The 19,730-nt window shown below is 44.7% G+C and overlaps 1 protein-coding gene across 1 annotated transcript in view; it reads left to right on the top strand.

Moving 5' to 3' along the window:
• Positions 1–19,730, top strand: part of ACBD6 (acyl-CoA binding domain containing 6) — a 68,910-nt gene that overhangs the window by 4,014 nt on the left and 45,166 nt on the right. Inside the window, exons 2-4 of the mRNA XM_031595615.2 lie at positions 54–118; positions 1,116–1,212; positions 16,851–16,933. Coding sequence (XP_031451475.2) covers positions 54–118; positions 1,116–1,212; positions 16,851–16,933 — 245 coding nt within the window. The remainder of the gene's footprint in view (positions 1–53; positions 119–1,115; positions 1,213–16,850; positions 16,934–19,730) is intronic.

Below are 19,730 nucleotides of genomic sequence, written 5' to 3'. Positions count from 1 at the left end.
CATTCAGGAGTTCCATCTGATTTGTTCTAACATAAGGAATTTTTATTTTTTAGGTGAAATTTGGAACCTGTAACACTCCAAAGCCAAGCTTCTTTGATTTTGAGGGGAAGCAAAAATGGTAAGAGGAAATCATCGTAACTCCTAGAGACTTCTAGTTCTGCTCTGTGTTGTGTTACAGACCTCACTTTGAGGATGTCAAATCTAAGAGCCTGCCACCAAATGGCTTTTGATTAATATAGGGTTGTCTTCACAAAAACATAGCTTTTCTCATGCAAGAAGAGGGATACTGGTCTTACTGGTATTGCAGGCCTGCAGCACAACAGACACGATCAAATCAGAATTTTCAACCTGAACAGCTTATAACTAACTCTACCTCACGTGGACATGAAAGCCCAGCCTGTCTTTAACTTCCACATCCAGAATTGGCCTGCACACCACGAGAATCACAGAATGGCCAAGGTTGGAAGGGACCTCAAGGATCATGAATCTCCAACCCCCCTGCCACATGCAGGACCACCAACCTCCACATTTAATACCAGCCCAGGCTGCCCAGGGCCCCATCCAACCTGGCCTTGAACACCTCCAGGGATGGACAGGGCATCCACAGCCTCTCTGGGCAGCTGTTCCAGCACCTCACCACTCTCATAGTAAAGAACTTCCCCCTGACATCCAACCTAAATCTTCCCTCCCTCAACTTAAAACAACCATTTCCCTTCGTCCTGCTGTTATCTACCCTTTCAAAGGGTTGATTCCCCTCCTGTTTGTAGGCTCCCTTTAGATACTGAAATGCTGCAACAAGGTCACCCCACAGCCTTCTTTTCTCCAGGCTGAACATTGTAAAAACAGCCAAGATAGCTGAATCTAGGTTAGTACACAAAACATGTTCCAACCTAGATCTAGATCCCCTGAAAGATGCTTTCACAGCAAAGTGCTGCACCTGCACTAGCCATTCATGGCTTCGCTGAGAAGCTGACCACTTCAAACTGAATGGAAGGTGGCTTTACACCCCCTGAAAACACATAGATGGCTCTTCTTGCTTTGTTCACTGATGACACCATAGAAAACACGCTGTGCTGTTTCAGAGAGGCTCACTGATACATTGCTCTCTGCCCTAGGGAAGCTTGGAAAGCCCTGGGAGACACCAGTCCTCATCAGGCTATGCAGGAGTATGTTGCAACAGTGAAAAAACTGGACCCCAGCTGGAATCCACAGGTAGGAAGTGCTGTTCAGAAAGCAAACCAGCATTTGTGCCCTTCAGAAACCAACAACAGTTCAGCTTCATGCAGAACTTAATTGTTGCATAGGAAACTTCATTCTGAGCAGAGTAAGCTCTAACTTCATTTTAAAACTCCCCTTTTGTTAAGGCCAAAGCATGAAGAAGCATCTTTTTCGTTTGTAATTATCTTCATTACAGTGAGCACATGTGCAGGGTTGATTTGGCTATAGTGATCTAATTTATTTTGCTTTTATCGGTTCATGCTGTATTTAGCATGTAAAGATACTTCTTATCCTTTTCTCATCTTTCTCTTTTCAACTACTATTTAAATGTTGATCAATAGAAAGTAATCTCCATAAAAGTGACATGAACTGAATGATCAATTCTGAAAATGTTTCCTTTTTGTTTTGATACAGCAAATTACCAAATCTGATTATGATTAGGTACTCCAACAAGCGTATTTTTGAGTCCTGTATGTGTTTGTTAAAGGGAGATTGTACTGTTATTTTAATTAGTCTGCCTTTCATCTGCTAGGTTTATTACTTGATTGAGTATTTAAGGATATCTCCCTGTTTATAGACTGATTTCTATACGATTTTTTAAGAGGATTGCTCTTTAGAAAAATATTGCTTTTAACTGGAGTTAGAAGGAAGATGTTTCACTAATAGCAAAATGCTGACAGCATGGTAATTTCTTTTCACGGTAGGAAATTGATTCTTTTTTTGTCCTGCACTCTGGAAGCAGGATCTCGTGTGAGCACTAGCCTATGAATCAAGGTCTTGATTCCCTCTTATATTCTGGTGCTGTTCTGAACTCATAAGAGTGATTGCTGCTTCTTTGCCAGTTTGTGTTCCATGGGTTTGATCCTGTTTTTGCAGCAGAGAGGTAATGTCATTTAGAGATAACCAGGTAGAGCTGGGGTTCATTAGGAGTGCTGTGACAGGTTCTGCTTTGGGTACATTTCCCCTCCTTGCTTCAGTGGGCTACTCTTTTTCCATAGATATCCCTTTGGGTTACAAAGCTCTCTGCTAGGAGAACTGGAATAACCTGGTGGTCTTTAAATCCTTTTTAAGAATTCATCCAGCAAAAAGGGGCTGTCTGCAGTGATGCTCCTCCCTTCAAGTGAGGAAAGGATGGGTGCAAGAGCTCTTCTTTCACATACCCCCATGCACAGCACTCAGTAGACACCATGCAGTGCAGAGTAACACTATTGCACCAGCATTTGCTCACTGGTGTGTGGCTCAGTCCTCCTGTGGTTTTAAGTAGTTGATGCAGGAAGTTTGCAGGAGGAAAGAGCAGTGCTAGAGCTTGAGCAGAAGCTTCTCTGCTAATGGCAGGGCTAAGGATGCCCGATAGTTTTAAGAAGAGCTATTTTCTCTCTTCAGATGCTTGTTGTTGCAGCATTTCAGTACATAAACCTCTCACTCTCATAGTCAGGTGCGTATTTCTTGGTTTTCTGACACCAGTGGTTTTCTTATTCATACAGCTTCAGTGCATGGCACTGTCTGTGCCTTCACCACTGTAGTTCCTTATTCTGTTTTCTTTACCCCTCACCTGTGACTGAGCTAGAAACCTGTTAAGAGGTCTGAGAGCTTTCCATGGAAATAATCTGCTCAGCTGTAGAAAGGCCTAACAGCAAGTTAGAAGATCAGAGAACGCATTTCAGAGTCAGCATTCAAGTACAGGCAACACTGCTTTCTTTAAGAGAATCCACCTGTCCTCCCTACTATTTTCATTTGGATTCTATTTTTGTACAGCTGAAATCCCACGAGGAGTCTTCTCATCCTTTGATCTCCCATTATTTTTTCCTGCCACATCCACATTCGGGAGCCACAAGAGGGAGCTCTATTCTTCCAAATGGTGGAGTTGTACACAACAGGGCACAGTGGTAGGATAATAGCTATTTCTCTCTTCCAAATTGGAAGTTTCAAATTGGATTTATGGGAAAGATCTGTGAGACCATCACAAGGTTCTTCATCGCTGTCACTATCTCCTTTACATGCTCACCTGCTGAGCTCTCTTGAGTTCTTCTTGGGCTCAGTAAACTACAAATAAAAGTGTTCCCACTACTTGAATAAAATAGTACAAAGAGCTTGGTACAGATGTGAAAAGTTGAGCCTTCCAAATTACTATGTGAATGTAATGCTATAATGGGGTGGAAAGTACCACAATAACAGTAGGGTGGAAAAGACTTTGGCTACAGCAAATGTGAATAAACCCAAATGCAGCAGACCCAAAAATAAAGGAAGAAAGCTGCTTACCATCAGAAGGCCTCAGATATGCACAGATCTCCAGCAAGAGATGCTCTCACCTCCACTGCCAACCCTTAAATGAAGGCTGGGAAGGAATGGATCCTGGCTCCACCCCTTCTGGTCACTCAGGTTCATTGCACACACCTGAGCTCTCCTGCCTTCCCACCAGGTGCTCAATCACTGCTTCAGGCTGTGACTTAGCATTTCTGTTAGAGGATCATAAATAGTAATCAGAGTACAGGGGTGCTGCAGTATCTCATTATACAGTTTACAAATTTTCTTGTGTTATTTTCAGTCCTCTGTCTCCCCCATTTCCTATATTCCCAAAGGGTATATAATGTCTTAATCTTTTAGCACTAAGCACACAAAATTTAAAACTTGGAAACTTTTCTTAATTTCCACCCCCCCACCCCCCCCCCCAACAGATTTATTGCTGTTCTGCAGCCTTTGGGCTGTCAGTATTTTTCTTAATGAAAAGAGTGGCACTAAATGTACACAGTATTTCTTATGCAGCCTCTATAGATCCACGTCTCTGTTCACTTTTCTTGATCCTTTCCTTGATTCATTCTTTCACATTGACCTTGCAGGTTCTGTATTAGTACATTTTCAGCATCAGACTGTAATTGCTATAATTTAGTAATCTTTCTTTGGTTTTGATGGAAGAAAATGAAGTGGATGCATGCTGATGCAGGAAGAGCATCCCAAATTTGTGTGCAGAGCACTGAAGATACCACCAACAACCGAAATCTGACTTTCTCCTTTCCCTTCCTACCCAGAGCTTGGAGTACCTGCAGATGATTAGGAGATGACTGCATGTGGAGATATGGCAGCCACAGCTATATCTTGCTCTGTGAAGCACAGATGCTGCTTTTCACATTAGTTGCATAGCTGTTGGCTCATCTCCGTGAATGTTTCCAATGCATTTTATTTTTGCCTTCACCCTTCACCCACTATCAGGCTGTCTGATACATTCATGCCTGTAGTTTTCTTTAAGTGCAAATCATCAGTCTGCATTATTTTCAGCAATTCTCTTTGCTAGGAAAGCTTTAAAATAGCAGATACAGTAAAATAGGTGAGATCCGTGATCTTTACTTTCACAGAGCTGCTATATTTCTCTTGAACTCACAAGTCTAGAACTAGTCATCACGATTGCCTTTGTGGATGCTTTGCAGCTAGCTTCCCCACGTTGGCACGGTCTTCTGATGTGCCATGTTGCAGGTTGTTTTACTCTTTTTCCCAGGAGCAGCTGTTCAGATGCCAGGACTCAACTCTTCCATGCTCATCTTGATGCTCCTCTCGATGCCATCTACCTTCGTCATCTTCTACCTTTTAGCACATCTTTTGTTTCTTGTTCTTTCTTGTGAGTCATTCCTTTTAGTCTGAAGTTCCAGGCAATGAAAAGGTAATTGCTTGGACCAGCTCAGTGCCATTTACATATTTCAGAGACATCACCTGTCCTTCAAGTCTGTTCGCTCTTCCTCCAAAACAGAATAATTTATGAAGCAGTTCTTTTGTGTTTTCTGTTCTTAAATAGAAACGTTTCATGCCGTCAACACATCCGACTGCTTGGGGTCCTTCAGAGAGGTAGATGTGTCCTGCCTGCTCTGCTTCTCAGACTTTCACCTGTTGTCTTCCTGCTTTCCTGGCAGCAAGTGACACATTGCTTTCAGTGGCTTTTGCTGATGCGTGTGTGTGAGTTTGGCAGTGACGTCCCTCAGCTCTCCCTGGCAGCCACCTGCAGCACTGCCCATGCACACATTGACCCCGCTGTCACTCTGGCTCTGCAGGCCCTGCCCTTGCAGCATTACCTTGCTGTCAGCAGTAGGTTTGGGGAAATCCACAAACTCTTGCAGCTCTGTGCAGTCACTTTGTTCTCACGTTCGTCGCCGTCTTTCCTTTGGACACTTTTAGTGCTCATCAGTTTTGAGGCAAACGTTCTTGGTGGCAATATTTCCATTTCCTCAAACACCATAATTCTGTTCTCTGGCATGTAATTGATGTCACACAGATCCCATTGGATGTAAAACCCTGCGTTTTCCAAGCTGATGTGGTAGAGAGCTGCACCACACACTGCGGTGAATGGTTACCAAGCATTTCTTGTAACAAGGGGGTTGCATGGCACATCTTAAATAATAAAAATAAATAATAGAGAAAGCATCCAGATCTACTCATCAGTTTTAGTCTTTCATTTGCTGATTGCAGTTTTGGCATCTCTTGATTCTAAATATTTCCTTTTGCTATTTCTTACGTTGCACATCTACCAGTTCCAATCCCAACAACGTGTCTCAGTAGTTGCTTCAGCAGGACCCCCTTCTCCTGACAGAGACTTTGTTGGCTTTAACTGCAAAAATGTGTTGAAGCACTTAATGATATTCTATGCGTATACTGGAGGAAAAAAAAAGGGTATTTTAACTTGTGCTTGACTAGCAATGTGACTTCACCAATAACGCCCACAGTAAGGTTTGCACTGTGTAACGAGCAAAGATGCATCTTTGGAATCTGAACAGCAGAGACACATCTCTGAGGCAGAGCAGGGAGAGACTGTGGATTCAAAGAAAATAAACATTTGCCAAATGTCTTTTCTAAGCTCTCAGAGGTTTGAAATTCCAGTGCTGACATTTACAGAGAAGAAGGCTGTATTTCAGCTATTGTCCTGTGCTCTGTCTGGGTAGGGAGGACTGACTGCACCGCATTTCGGGCCAAGCAGCGAGTGGGAGTGGGATGGTGGAATGCCTCTTGGTGGTGAGCGAGCACTGGGAGCAGCCAGGAGAGCACCCTGGGTATGAAATAGCTTCATCAAAAGTCAAGCAAACTTCAGAGTAAACGAAATAGCAATACGGTCAGGGCAGTGCAGTAAACTGGGAAGCAGATGGGTTTGTACAGTGGCTGTTTTCTTATAAAGCACTGCAGAGGGCAACCTCTGATCGGGTGGGCAGCTGCCCCAGCATGGGCGACTCCTGCCCTCTACCTTGCTCTTCCTATTTAGCCTATCCCTATCATATTTTAATTGTAACAGGCAAGTTAAAGGAAATTGAAACGTGAGAATGGGCGTTTGCAACAAGGATACAGTGAAGACAGAACAATCTGGACTTGGAGCAGAGGTGTGTGTACGTTTTCTGTGGGCTGCACAGTGTTACTGAACTATTTTAACCATCGATTGAAATTGATGACCCTCTTGTGTTTAAGTAGCACCTCCAGGGCAACTTGGCATTTCTGCAGTGTCTCGGTATGAACTCTGTATCAAAATATGTTAACAGGCATTTTGGAAGCCAGACCTCAGTTTTTGTAAGCTTGAGCTCAGCACTAAATTTGTCCTCTTCTGCCCGGACTGAGCAGCTTTGCTCTTCTGCAGTTTATAGGTTCGACGTGTAGTCAGCTTCTAAGAATTACAAGAGCAAGTGGTAAATCATATAATGCAGTTTCAAGTCAAAATCTGCAGATTTCCTGGCTGGTACTGCAGGCTGACAATTTCTTTGGGAAACTGAGAAATGCATTAGAAAAAACAGTGTTCTGAAAACAAAATGAGTGCACCCATCGTGTTTTCCTGTTTTGTCTATCAGCCAAACAGATGTCTGCCTTGATAATCTGCCCAAGCAGCCACTGTTTGTGGCTGAGGAAGAGAGGCAGGGCATGTGGGCAGGATTACAAGGGGGATGGGAAGAGCATGGAGTAGAGGACCAGTGTGGGGCTGTGTCTGCCACCAGCATTCAGACGCCTGCTGTGCCGTTTGGGTTAATGCCTCAATTTATGGCTTGTCCTACTGCGAGGTCAGAAACTGTGAAAATAGTGAATGTATTTCTTTTGTAGCATGGAAGTCATTTAACAGCATCGTGTGAAATGGGGGCTATGTAGCACGGTAGCTGTGCTCCTTAAGGCTGGCAGCACAGAGTGCAGCACTACCAGCATCCCTGCTTCTCTCCATTGGGGGTACTTTGAGGTTTGTTCAGATCATAGAATCAGAGAATCAAAGAATGGCTTGGGTTGAAAAGGACCACAATGATCATCTCATTTCAACCCCACTGCCATGTGCAGGGTTGCCAACCAGCAGACCAGGCTGCCCAGAGCCACATCCAGCCTGGCCTTGAATGCCTGCAGGGATGGGGCATCCACAACCTCCTTGGGCAACCTGTTCCAGTGCATCACCACCCTCTGTGTGAAAAACTTCCTCCTAATATCTAACCTAAATCTCCCTTGTCTCACTTTCAAACCATTCCCTCTTGTCTTTCGGTTCCCACCCTGTGAATGTCTTATATGACTATTTGTTTTGCTTGTTTTTTTATCCAAGTGTCAGTTATTAGTCTGAAGAAGACAAACGAGAGCAGAACACTGGCAGGGATTGCTGTGGTCCTGCTGATGGTGGTGATCAGCCTCCCACAAGCAGTAAGGTCACCTGGTTGAGCTTACAGGTACACCAGTGTCCTGCAAATACCTCCCACTCATGCAGATCTGCCCAATCTCTTCTTGAAGCCACTGGAGCAAGGGTACGAGGTCTCTTGGATGTCATTGGGAAAAGGCAGCCCAGACCTTGGGTGAAAAGCTGAGCTCTGAAGTGATGAGCACCAGCTCTGCAGACCCCTGTTCATCCTGCAGGCCGTCACCGGGCTGTGTGGTGGACTGGGGAGAGCTGAAGTCAAGAAGCTGCTCCCCTCACCAGCAGCACAGCTTTTAAAAGCAGCATGGAATACTGAGCATGCAAGCCCTGGCTCAAGAGGTGAGGGTAACCCTGTACCCCCCCAGTTTCTGGGGGGAAGGGAGGGCACTAACACAGTGCATACAGCCCAACAGCTGGAACATGTGTTGGGCTCCCACCCCTGGGAGTTGCTTGGATTGTTCTCTTTGATTTTACATCTCCCTGGAAATTTATGGTCTTAGGATCTTTAATTTATGACATTGCAATCCTCGTTCGAGCAATTGATTGAAATAAACAGTGTCAAGCTGCAAGCTGGCATTTTAGTAAGGTTGAAGTTTAGAAAGCAAAGCAACAATGCAAAATTATATATTAAAAGCTACACTGGAATCCTGTGCAGAGGTTCTCTGTGTCGTTTTATTCTTAAACATCTTCACTTTACAGGATTACCTCTTCTCTCTCCCTCCATGTAAGCTTGCTGGAACCTACTGCATATCAACTACACAGTTTTTACTAGCTCTGCTAACTTCTGCTTGTAAGAATGCTTTTATTTTTCCAGCCCAGATCCAGCAGTGCCACTGTTCTGTAGCGTTAGTGCATTGTGTGCAGCATCACATATTCTCTCGCAGCTGCTCAGGGATGTTGTAGTAGCTGTCTTCTGGGATTGCAAGCAGGAAATTGGAGGGTTTATCATTTTTAGCCCCCAGCGCAGAGCTTTTGGTTAAACATTTAAGCAAAGATGAAGTATTTGTCCTTTTGAATATGCGAATGAATTCATTTCCATCATCTTGTTATAATTCATAAAATATATATATATATCCTGTACTGTTCTGAAATGCATTCAGAAAAATAATCAGGGATATGGCTCTGCCTTGTTGACGCTGAGCACTGCTATAGCATAGCAATGTGTGCAGCGTCCCGACATCGTGACACTTGGCTTATTGGTGGGTTTAAACATTGCATCCCAGCCAGGTACAGCACAGGAAAGTGAATAATATAAAGTACGTGAGTTCAAACTATGGATATTCAGTGATGACCAGAACTAACAGAATGAGGTACTTGTATGACTTTCTGTGTAGCTGGGATTCAGTTGCTTTTTTCCTTCCCCCTTGATAGATGTGCAGAAGGAACCTGATTTGTTTGTATTTGCAGGCTAGCCTAAGATCTTGGCTTTGCTGGTGATGGCAAGGGTGAATTTGAATCATAGAATCATTAGGGTTGGAAAAGATCACTGAGATCACTAAGTACAACCCCAACCCATCCTCACCACTGCCCACATGTCCCTCAGTGCCCACATCTCCACAATTCTGTAGCACCTCCAGGGATGGTGAGTCCACCACTAATGTGGGTAGCCTGTGCCAGTACCAACCACACTTGAGAGGAAATTTTTCCTGATCCTCAACCTGAATGTCCCCTTAATTGGAATGGCAAGCTGAAGTGACTGAGAAAACCAGGTCTTGCCTCTGTAGTTCTGCCATGAGAGGTGGCCATTTCTGGCAAGGAAGGGCTTTTGTTGGCACATGCAGCTTTTTGTTCATTGCAGACAAACAGCAGTGCTGCTCCTCTCCATTAACAAAAGTAGAGATAAGCAGGTGTTAAAAAGCTTGCTTGTATGGAGTGGCTTTGTGAGCAGGAATGAATGGTGGTGGTGTGGTGTGAGAAGCAACTCAACCTGCAGTCAAACCTCAATCAGAAATTTCAGTGGCCAAAGCAAGCTGGTAAATGAATCTTTCGGTAGGCTGAGTGTTAAGCTGAGCATAACAGAGTGCTTGGAACAGGAGGAAAGTCAAATGGGAGTTTGCTGGTGTTGGCAGGTGAGGTGGGAAAGACGAGCAGTAAGAGATGTCTTGTCTGCTCAGTCTTGAGTTTCTGCTGCCTTCCAAAGCAGCATGGAGTCTTCCTTGCATCCATGGACCCCAAAGCCTTTCCACAGTGCCCATAAACCCAGAAGAGCCTGACATAAAGCTCCTAAGCCGTCTGCACTGGGTAGAGAAGTGAGGCAGTGGTAGAGGCTGGAGGAGCACGGCCACTCTGCTCTGCTTGCAGCTTGAGGTGTGTGTTCAGGAGGTGGGCTTTGGATCACTGCGCCGTGCTCGTGACAGCACCATGCCAAATTGCTGCTCAGCAAACTCAAATGAAAAAATCTTATTTTTCAGAGTAGTCAAAGCTCTTGCTGTGTCAGAGGCTGTTAAAAATTCAGGAGGTTGGATGGAATCTGTGGGTTTATCTCACTAATGCCTTGATTTTTAGGTGGGGAGTTGTAGGCTTCCACCTGGTGACATTCAGGAAAAGGGTAGGGATCTGTACTTTCACGTGGCTGGAAAGGCTGGTTGCAGAAGGCAACAGCTTGCGGTGTTGGTGGCCAGGCAGCCACAGGGCTACAGCATAGGATGATGCTATGGGCACTCTGGGCATGGTGTGAATAAGGCCCCTACCTCTCTGTTTTTCCATTGAAAACAAAAGAAAAAGCTCCACGCGTCAAAAAACATCCTAAGAGCTGCTGCATTATGTTTGTTGGCTGAGTGTGATATTTCATTTCATGTGCACGGTAAATTGTGTACGCTGAGTCATGAAATCAGAGCTACTAGCAACCATAAAGCTTATTCACAGTTCTGTCAGGCATTTCACATTTATTTCCCCTCCCCTGACTGTCCTTACGACTAAATTCCAGCTGTGTTATGCTACAGTTTTTAATTAACTCATTATATGTTAATGGAGTACTCTTTGAAGCCTTGTTTTAGACTGCAGCTCTGTATAACTGTGCAGCACATGGGTGTTAATAGCAGCATGTTTGTTTTTAGCTAGGAAAATGTTTCATTCTCAGATTATGTTTAGAAGAGGAAAAGCTGTGATAACTATCTCATCAATATCAGAAGGACAAACCCATCCATGCACCATCCTGGGGGATGTACTGCTGCTTTTTGCATGGGAGGACTTGCTCAGATTGTGCAGATAGATCCTCGGTGGTCACCTGAAAGCATTCCAGGTGATGAGTCACAGAGCTGAGAAGGGCAGTGGGAGGGGAATGGTGCAGCCCTGGTTATGGGGTGCACAAGTCCTGAGGGCAACGGAGTTTGTCCTGAAAGGGGCTGCCCAGCAGGGCTGCCTGGGACTGCCTCTGGTAGTCTGTAAGGCAGTGAGAAATGCTGAGCTTGTGGGTTTTAGTGGAAAAGAGAGGATTTTTATGAGGTATTTAATACAGCACCTAATCTTACAGGGGATGATTGTCTTTTTCCTTTAGGAGCATTGACTTGAAGGGTTAATATTTACTTCCCTCTGTCTGCAGCTAGCATGCTGTTCAGCCAGACCGTGCAGATGGATACAGGTGGAAAACACCCTCGGAAGAGCACCCGGCTTGTCCTCATTTCATGCCTCATTGGTCACCCAGCCCTCATTGTGCAGGGTCAGGAGTGATTGGGAAGAGGAGACCTCTCCTCTCAGCCCCGGACCACCTGCATTTGGGTGCAGCACCCCTCCTGCCTCTGCTCTGCTGGCTCCGGCCTCGGCCAGCCAAGGGAAAGGCGGCAGCAATTACGGCACACACAATTAACGAGCTTCTAATCTCCAGCCTTGCGTGTAATTGCTGCTGTCAAATACAATTAGTGTCTGCCCAAGTTCCCCTCCCAGGGGGATAGCCAGGCCATGGCACGGGGAGGGGAGGGGGAGAGTGGCTGAAACTTTAGGAGAGTTCACGTGTTCTTGTTGCCTCCCCAATAACACTCTCTCCTCAAATGGTGCCCAGAAATGTTAATCCAGAGGGTTAAGGGGACGTGGCAGCTGCCAGAGCACTCAGTGAGCTCTGCCTCTGGGTTATCTCTGGAGTGTCTCCTGTCAGATTTGTCGCCTGAGACAATGCAGCTTAATTACAACTCAATCAGCACGCTTCAAGGATTTAAGGCAAACTTCACAGGAGCTGAAGGGTTAGGGGACATTGCTGTCCCTCGTGGCAGCTGAGCCAGAGCTGCTGAGCATCTCCCTGGTGCAGCATGGGGAGGTGTAGCACAGGACGGGTTCCTCCTGCTACCACCAAGCAAAGCTCTGCAGGCATCCCACACTGCAGCTCCTCCAGGCTCAGGACAGCATTTGTGCTGACTGAAGCCTCTGTTCTGGGTATTCACAGCTGCAGGAATGGTTAAATTTTATAGGGAGTATTTCTCGCCTTCCTCTCTTAAGCCAGGTTCTGCTGCCCCTCTGACTCCCGGTGCATTGGCTCAGAAAGAGCAGGCAGCACCACAGACACCTGAACATAACCTCAAAGAGCTCCTTCTGTGCTCAGCAGTGCCTGGGATGCTCGAGCCTGGCCATAGCTTGCACTGAAGTTGTCTCTTCCATTTCCAAACTCTGTGACGATGATGAATTTGTCTTGAGTGTTTTAAGGAATTAGCCAGTGCACCTTAGAGGACAAATATATTTTTTCATTAATAGCTTTCTTTATCTGAAATATCTGCAAATCTGCTTGAAGGTTCACAGTATGGAGGAAAGTAGGAGAGATGTGTGCCTTTACAGCAAGGGAATCCATGGGCTGAGGGGTGTGCAACGTGATGCAGCCGTGTGCCTTTGTCATACAGTTGTTGCTGCTATGTGTGCTGTGTGCCTGCTTGTGCAGAACTCATCAAACAGGTCTCGTTTTGCTCTGAGTAAATCTGCACTGTCCTGTTTTGAGATTGGGATGTCCTAATCCTTGCGTAGAATCTTACTTTTTCTGCTAGGTTACAACTCTAATAATAATAATAACAATCTTCAGCTGAAACTTTTGCTGTTCTTGCTGTTGTGTACCACGAGCTCAAATGCATTTGCATCTCCCCACCAGCAGGAAGCTCACTTCCATCTCTGCAAGGAGCTCTGGCACGTGGCAGTGGGGCATCAGAAGGACTGGGGAAGTGGCATCTTAAATCTGTGGCAGGATGCTTTGTGTACACTGAGACAAAGCTTGGGCTATGAGATGAAAAGCAGTAAAGCTCTGTCCTGTCTTCAGGGCTACAGCCAGAAGCTAAACCCCAAACCAGCCACTTTACAGCAGCCAACCTCTCTTGGATCATTTTCTTCCTGCTGCAAGAGGAGAAATGGATCATGCTGTAATCATGGGAGACTCTTAAGACCAAAATAGAAGGTAGACTCAAAACCTCTGCAAAGAAAATGTTTGTCTCCCTAATTGTTTTTCGCTTCCATAATGCTTAGTATGATAAAACTATCTTTCCCCTTTATTTTTCAATCGCAATTAGACTTTAATGTTGTTAAAGCTTGTAAGTGACTTTGAGCTACTGTCGCATTGAGGAGGAGATGGAGCTGAAATTGTCAGTGAGGCATCGGACAGGGTTTTTTAATGTGTCTGTCATTGTATGTTAACCTCTGAACTGGGACACAGTGTCTGTTTGATGGCTGACAACAATTCGAAGGTATACGCCTTGACATCGTGGATAAAGGAAGATGGGGGAGCGGGGACAAAAAATGAATTAATGATGTTAGCAAATATTAGTCCCTGTATTTTCATTCTGTTCAGAAGGAGCTTGTCAGGCTTTGAGGCTGGCTGGAGCAGCATTGTCCGTGACAGCCAGTCCAGATGCAATTGTACCTTGACTCGAGCCAAGCTTTTATTGACAAATACAGTGCTGGGAGGTATGGCTGGGGCTGCTCTGCTGTCCCCTCCAGGAGGAGCATGGCTTTTTTCCTGCAGCTCTGCTTGACACTTGAGAACGATGATTCCTTGCTGGAGCTCCCCGCCTTGCTCCAAAATGCATCGGGAGTCAGGGGAGTTGGAAATGCCTCTTAATGAGTACGGCTGCTGCATACAGAAGCGCGCATTTGCCTGTGATTTATGCTAGCTATGGTCAACCAGATCCACCTACCTAAGTTGGCTGTCAGGAGTAATAGTGACTTTGAGATCAGCTGTATGTGTACATAAGCAGCAGAAAGTCAATGGACAAGAATTAGGGATAAATTAGGAAATTCCAATGCCTCTTAAGGCATTTTTGCCTTTCTTTACGACTTCTTCCTGGATCTCTTACGTGACACTGCTTGTGCTTTGGCACTTGTGTGCAGTCCTGCAAGAAGATTTGTTGCTGTGCTGCTACGAATTCCTCTACCTGCCCGTGGTTCTTCAGCTGGCAGTTTGAGAGTAACCCCTTCACACACATGGCATGTTGTAATTTTGCCTTTTCTCCAGCATCTCTTACACCGTCCTGATTGCTGGCATCTGTCTCAGTTCGTGGGAGCAAATTATGGGAGCCTGGGATCATGTTATTCCTTAACTATCATTAGTTACATGTGTATCTGCAGTGCTTTGGACAGCATGCCAGCAAGAAAAGAAATTGAGCTGGCTTAATTGAGAGCTGTATAGTTAATTATTAGTGCCTTTTTAAAGGAAGAGAGGGAATTTGCAGTGTCAGGGTTTCATTTCACCGTGGTTTGCAAGGTAACTCACTGGTTGTCATCTGTCTGGGTGTGACGTTTGCTTTGCCTCTTCAGCCCCAAAAGCTCTATTTGTAGACTGTAGAGATGTCAAGAGATGTAAGAACTGCACCAGCTGCTACAAAGAGCACATAAACCACCAAATGCTTCTTCTTTGTGCTGCAGTGTGGCTTGGAACGAGCAGCAGCTCCTATCCCACTTCTTGCCTGGTTTCTTTGCTCCATCACCCTTGGATTTCACAAGCACATCCCTGGCAGGCCGGGCAGTACGGATGTTGGCAGCAGGCAGCTGAGCTCAGGGTATAGGCAGGTTGGCAAGGCTGGCTGGAAGGAAACCAGTCTGTGCCTGCGTCAAGGCTGAGCTCCCATCGTTCCTGGGAAGGAGTGCTGTTCCAAGCCTGGGCACATTCCCCATGGGAAGCCCAGCCACGGTGATGGATGTTGGAGCACGGTGCTGCTTTTAATGGCTTTGCAGAGCACAGGCACATGCTGAATCCTGAGAGGCTAGCTGAGACTTTTGCTGTACATTTTTCATAAATTCGTTGTACAGACTGTGATGGAATAAGCTTGGTTCAACATTCATAGGTTGGATATTGGTTTCCCTATTTCTGTATGAAGGAGGGGAGGTAAAAGCTGCTTAGACAAAGCAACCTGTATACAAATTAAGAACCAGAGAAGTTTTCATCTGAGCATTTTTGGAAAAGCCTCTACCATTAAGTTTCCCAGTGACCTTAGGTGTACTCGATCAGTACGATTAATCTTTGGTGGAAATGCATCGGGTTGCACAAAGAAGGTGAACTTAATCCAAGAAACCTGTTTTACAATTTTTGCCTCTAGGAAGATGAAATCTATTTTCTCAAGTGTTGTTTCTGTCTTTGAAAAAAGCAACCACTCAAAACTGTGCTGAGAAGAAGAAGAGAGGAAAGAACACAGATTAAAAATGTTCTTGTAGTTTCTGAAGCTGGTTGGGAGTCCATTGGCCCCCAGCATCAAAGAAGATAGGCTAAGTGTGAGTATAGCTTCATGTCATTTCATAAGAATAGCTCTTCATTTCATAGGAATAGCTCTCTCATGCAGTAGCAGCTGATCTGAAATTAATTCTCTTTGTAAGTGGTGTGGAAATAATTGATGGACAGTAAGGTTTCTGCTAAATAATTTTTTAAGAGGGGCACTGCACTGTGAAGACTCTAAAGCCCTTTCCCTTCAGGAAAGAACAACTTTGTGTCACCTTTTGCTCTAAATTAGAGAAAGCCAACTTGCCACAGAATGCCTTTCATAGCCAATTTCCTTTTCATCTTTTCTTTTAAAGCAGTGCTATCTGCAAGCCCAAAGATGGGTTCGGGGCTCGTACAGGAGAGCTGAAAGGTGGATCTGGTTCAAGCTGGGCAGAATGTAAATGTACTATGCGGAAAAAGAAATTGTTTAAAACAAAAGCAGCTTAGGGAGCCTGGCAGAAAGGTAACTTAAAGCATTTACTTAAAAAAAATCAACATCTTTCTACGTAGAATTGTGATGAGGCAGCACCATTTTTGGTGTAGTCAGCAATGTATTGCATCTACTGAGAGGGGGCTAAAACTGGGCCAGCTTTCCCTTGCTTCTCTGATTTTATTCATCTTGGGTATGATGATCTCTTGTCACAGAAAGCAGAACTGCCCATTGCCAAGGGCACGTTGCAATTTATGGGCTATTTTGTAAGGCAGCATTGCTGAGAATTGCAAACCAGTTTCGAGTGCACCCTGGAGAATAGGGTGCTGGATTCTCTAGAGCAAGCAGGGCTCCCTTTGGCCAGCACAAGAGGTTCAGGCTGTCAGACAAGGCTCTTACTCTGTTCTGCAAATCTGGCATGGAGTTAAAGTCAATCACAGAGCCCGAAGTGCAGGATGCTTTTTGAAGGTAGGCCTGCGGCTGCGTATCGATCAATCATCTCTCTAATTGTTCATTTCTATTATGGTGGGAATCATTCAGAATCCTAGAGTTCCTGGGAGTAAATCATTTGGAAATGCTACCCATTATAAAATTTAATTTTAAATCTATATTAAATAGATTTCCAAAGGCAAGCTTTGCAATCTAGTAACATAACATTATGCCACTGCACAGCGGCTCGGCTTTGGGTCCTTGGGGGCCGTGGCAGTGCTTTGGGTTCCTGTTAGCAGGATGGCCGGGCCACCAAACACACCTCTGGGGTGAGTCCATGGCTGTGTGCACAGCACATCCATCTGCCTCCTCCTTCGGATGGGAAGGGTCACAGATGGGGCTTCCGGAGGGCTGAGCTCATCCATGAGGCTGGGAAAGGTCTGGGAGGTGAGCTGGGAGCCAGGATGCTGGACCAACCTTTCTTTTTCTTTCAGATGACAGAGAAGAGGGGGAAAGAAAGCAAAACTGCGTTTGGAGGCCCTGTTGTCAGCTCGTTGTATCAAGAAGAAACAATCAGGTGATTATCTGTGCTGGATTTCAGTTGAAAACAGTATTTTTCTCATGTCATCTTGTTAAGCTTTTTTTTCTAATATCACACAAGTGTGGTGGCAACTACAACAGGATAATAAATGACAGGAAAGAACTTTTCAGGTCCATAATCATTTAAATCAATAACTCTCTGTATCACTGCCAGGTACTAACCTTTCCCTGGTGCAAGATGTGGGGGGAAGGGCAAGGCTTCCCATTTTTCAGTTATATGGCTAAAAAAAGGTAATATTGGCTTTTTTAATAGAAAGCTATTCAGACACCACCTTTCTCAAATAGTTATTTCTTTACCAATATGTTCATTAAGGTCTGTTCAGTGAAGGTTTTAATATTGGACAGTGTTTGCCTTCAGGGAGAGTTTGCACCTTATATCAAATTAATTTTTTCTAGGTTCTGCAGCTAGCATAGCAGAAATGCATTTACTGAGCTAGAATGGCTGCTATTTAAAAACTGTCAAAGTGCAAGTACTCAGTGACATTAGCTACTGAATAAGGACAAGTGGGTTTTTTTTGCTTGTTTTCTTATTGTTCCACACTACTAATCACAGTAGTAGTATTCATTCCAGTATGTAAAGGATTACCTGGAGAATCTTTGAGAATGCAGCATTATTTTTAGTTCAAATGAGCAGGCTAAATGAGAGGGCTAAATGTTTGAGCAGTGTTTGCTGTCGTGCTGCAGTCACCCATTTATGTGTTTGTGATCCCATTTGTTTTACTGTATGTCTTGCATCATTTTAGTCTCAGGAAATTAAAAGATAAACACTGATTTCTGTACACACCCTCTCAAGCTTGCTGTGAATTTTCCAAGCCTTCAAACTCTTAACGCAGCATTTCTTTGACTGGCTGTCACAAATGAATGAAAAGTAAAACGTGAGCAGGTGGCTCCAGCCCCTCTGCAAGGAGATCAGGTAGGAATTGGAGCAGGCAAACACAGCAGCAGCGCTGCGCTCGGCTGCAGCGTGGGCACATCCCTCAGCATTGCAGCCCACTCCTGAGCAAGATTGAGCTGTTGGCCAGCAGCAGCCAGGCTTGGAGAGCCATCACATCTTAACGTGCACCTGGACCTTGACCAGATGGGCAGGTGTGACCTTGCTTTAACATACTGCTTGAGGAATAGCCCTTCTGCTAGCCGCAAGCTCCTTTTTCTTCCCTGCTCTGTCAGCGTAGGTCTCAGCCAACATCCTTGATGTCATAACTTGACCTTGTGGTCTAAATTCTATTTGAGCTGCTCATTCAGGAGTTGAGCATATTAGTGCTGCCTTGCATTGAGTGCTGAACGAGATGTTTATTCCTACAGTCCTCTGGGAGTCTTTGCTATCCCAGGTATTGCCTGAGCACCTTCTGAACATGAAATACAGCACAGTATCCAGAAAAACAGATAGGTTACTGGTCTAAATCTTCTTTTTATATTTTTGTTTCTGTATCCATGAGAACATTGCTTGTGGAGGACTTGAAGATGATCACATCCCCAGATAATTTTTTTAAACTTACCATGCAGAACATACTGTGTGTTTTTGTGTGGCAGCACTTAGATAGTCGTGGACTGGTACAGCATAGCTGTAATCCTTACAAAGCATGGCTGTGGTTGGATGTACTCACCGAACATAGCTGGTACAGTGAGGTTCTGCTGAAGGTGAGTTAAATAAAATCTCTTGACTTTGTTTGCAGGAGCTTTCACGTGGTCCATTAGCACTATTTGGCTAGTAGGCATCTGTGTCTTCAACTGCAAGTTAGGAAGTGAGCAAGCATCAGCATTGTCTCATCCACAGGCACAGCCTCACCTTTCTCAGTGCAGTTGCTCATGTACTATGGCTTTTGCCTACTGTTTATTCTCTTAATAGAGTAGGGGATAAATGTCAGCATGTATAATTGCAACCTACTATAGTTTTAAGTAGCAAAACTGCACTGGTACAAAGTTTGCAAGTAGCTGAGACTGAGGATGGCTGTAGACATTTAATTTGGCATCCAAGTTTAACTACAGCACGGAAGTGGTTTGGGTTGATAGTACTCAAATGAGAAGGAGACTGTAATTGGGCTGTGAGTGCTTACTTACAAGAACAAAAGGTTCTGTAATACTTGATTGCATTTGCAAGCAGCATGCTGTCTTAAAAACAAACAAACAAAAGATCCCTCTGAAATATTTCTGTGAAGAAGAAGGAAAACTAAAATGTTCATTTTCTGTTTGTTGCTCGTAAGGATTCCTCGGGATTCCTAGAGATCCCCTGTGGATAAGAATCCAGGCTTTTGTCTTTGGTTCAAGTGTTAGCTGATGGCTCCTGAGTTGGAAATTGTGTATAGCACAATGCAATAAAAGGATTTGCAAGTGTTGCAGCAAAACCTGGGAACTTATTTGTAGTTTGAGATTTCATAGGCTTCTACATGTAAGTCATGTGTTGTTCAAGAGGGAGTAACGAAGTCTTATTGATGGAGGGTTATTGCATGTTCTAGAAAGCTGAGGGGTGAGAGGAGCAGAATAAGAAAACTTAACACCTTGAGCCAGCAAATATTTGCATGTTGGTAGTGACCAGTAAGTGTGAAGCTGTAGTTTCTGTGTGTGGGTGCTGCTTTGTAGCCTGAGATCGGAGGAAAGAAACTTTGCAGACCATCTCGGGGACTCAGTTGTCAGTGGTGGGCCTTCCTGATGCTTTGCAACAAGCTTGCCAAAACTGAAATACTAATCAGTCCACTTTGGTATCTGTTTCCCTGAGCTGTTGATGGGATAAATATTTTCCAAGTATAGAGCCATAGTATGGAAGCCCAGAATGAACA

This window comes from Phasianus colchicus, chromosome 9 (genome assembly GCF_987193195.1).
Source record: "Phasianus colchicus chromosome 9, bPhaCol1.hap1.1, whole genome shotgun sequence".
Classification (NCBI taxonomy): Eukaryota; Metazoa; Chordata; class Aves; order Galliformes; family Phasianidae; genus Phasianus; species Phasianus colchicus.
Note: the sequence above shows the minus strand (reverse complement) of the source record. Positions and strands in the feature narration are given on the sequence as shown.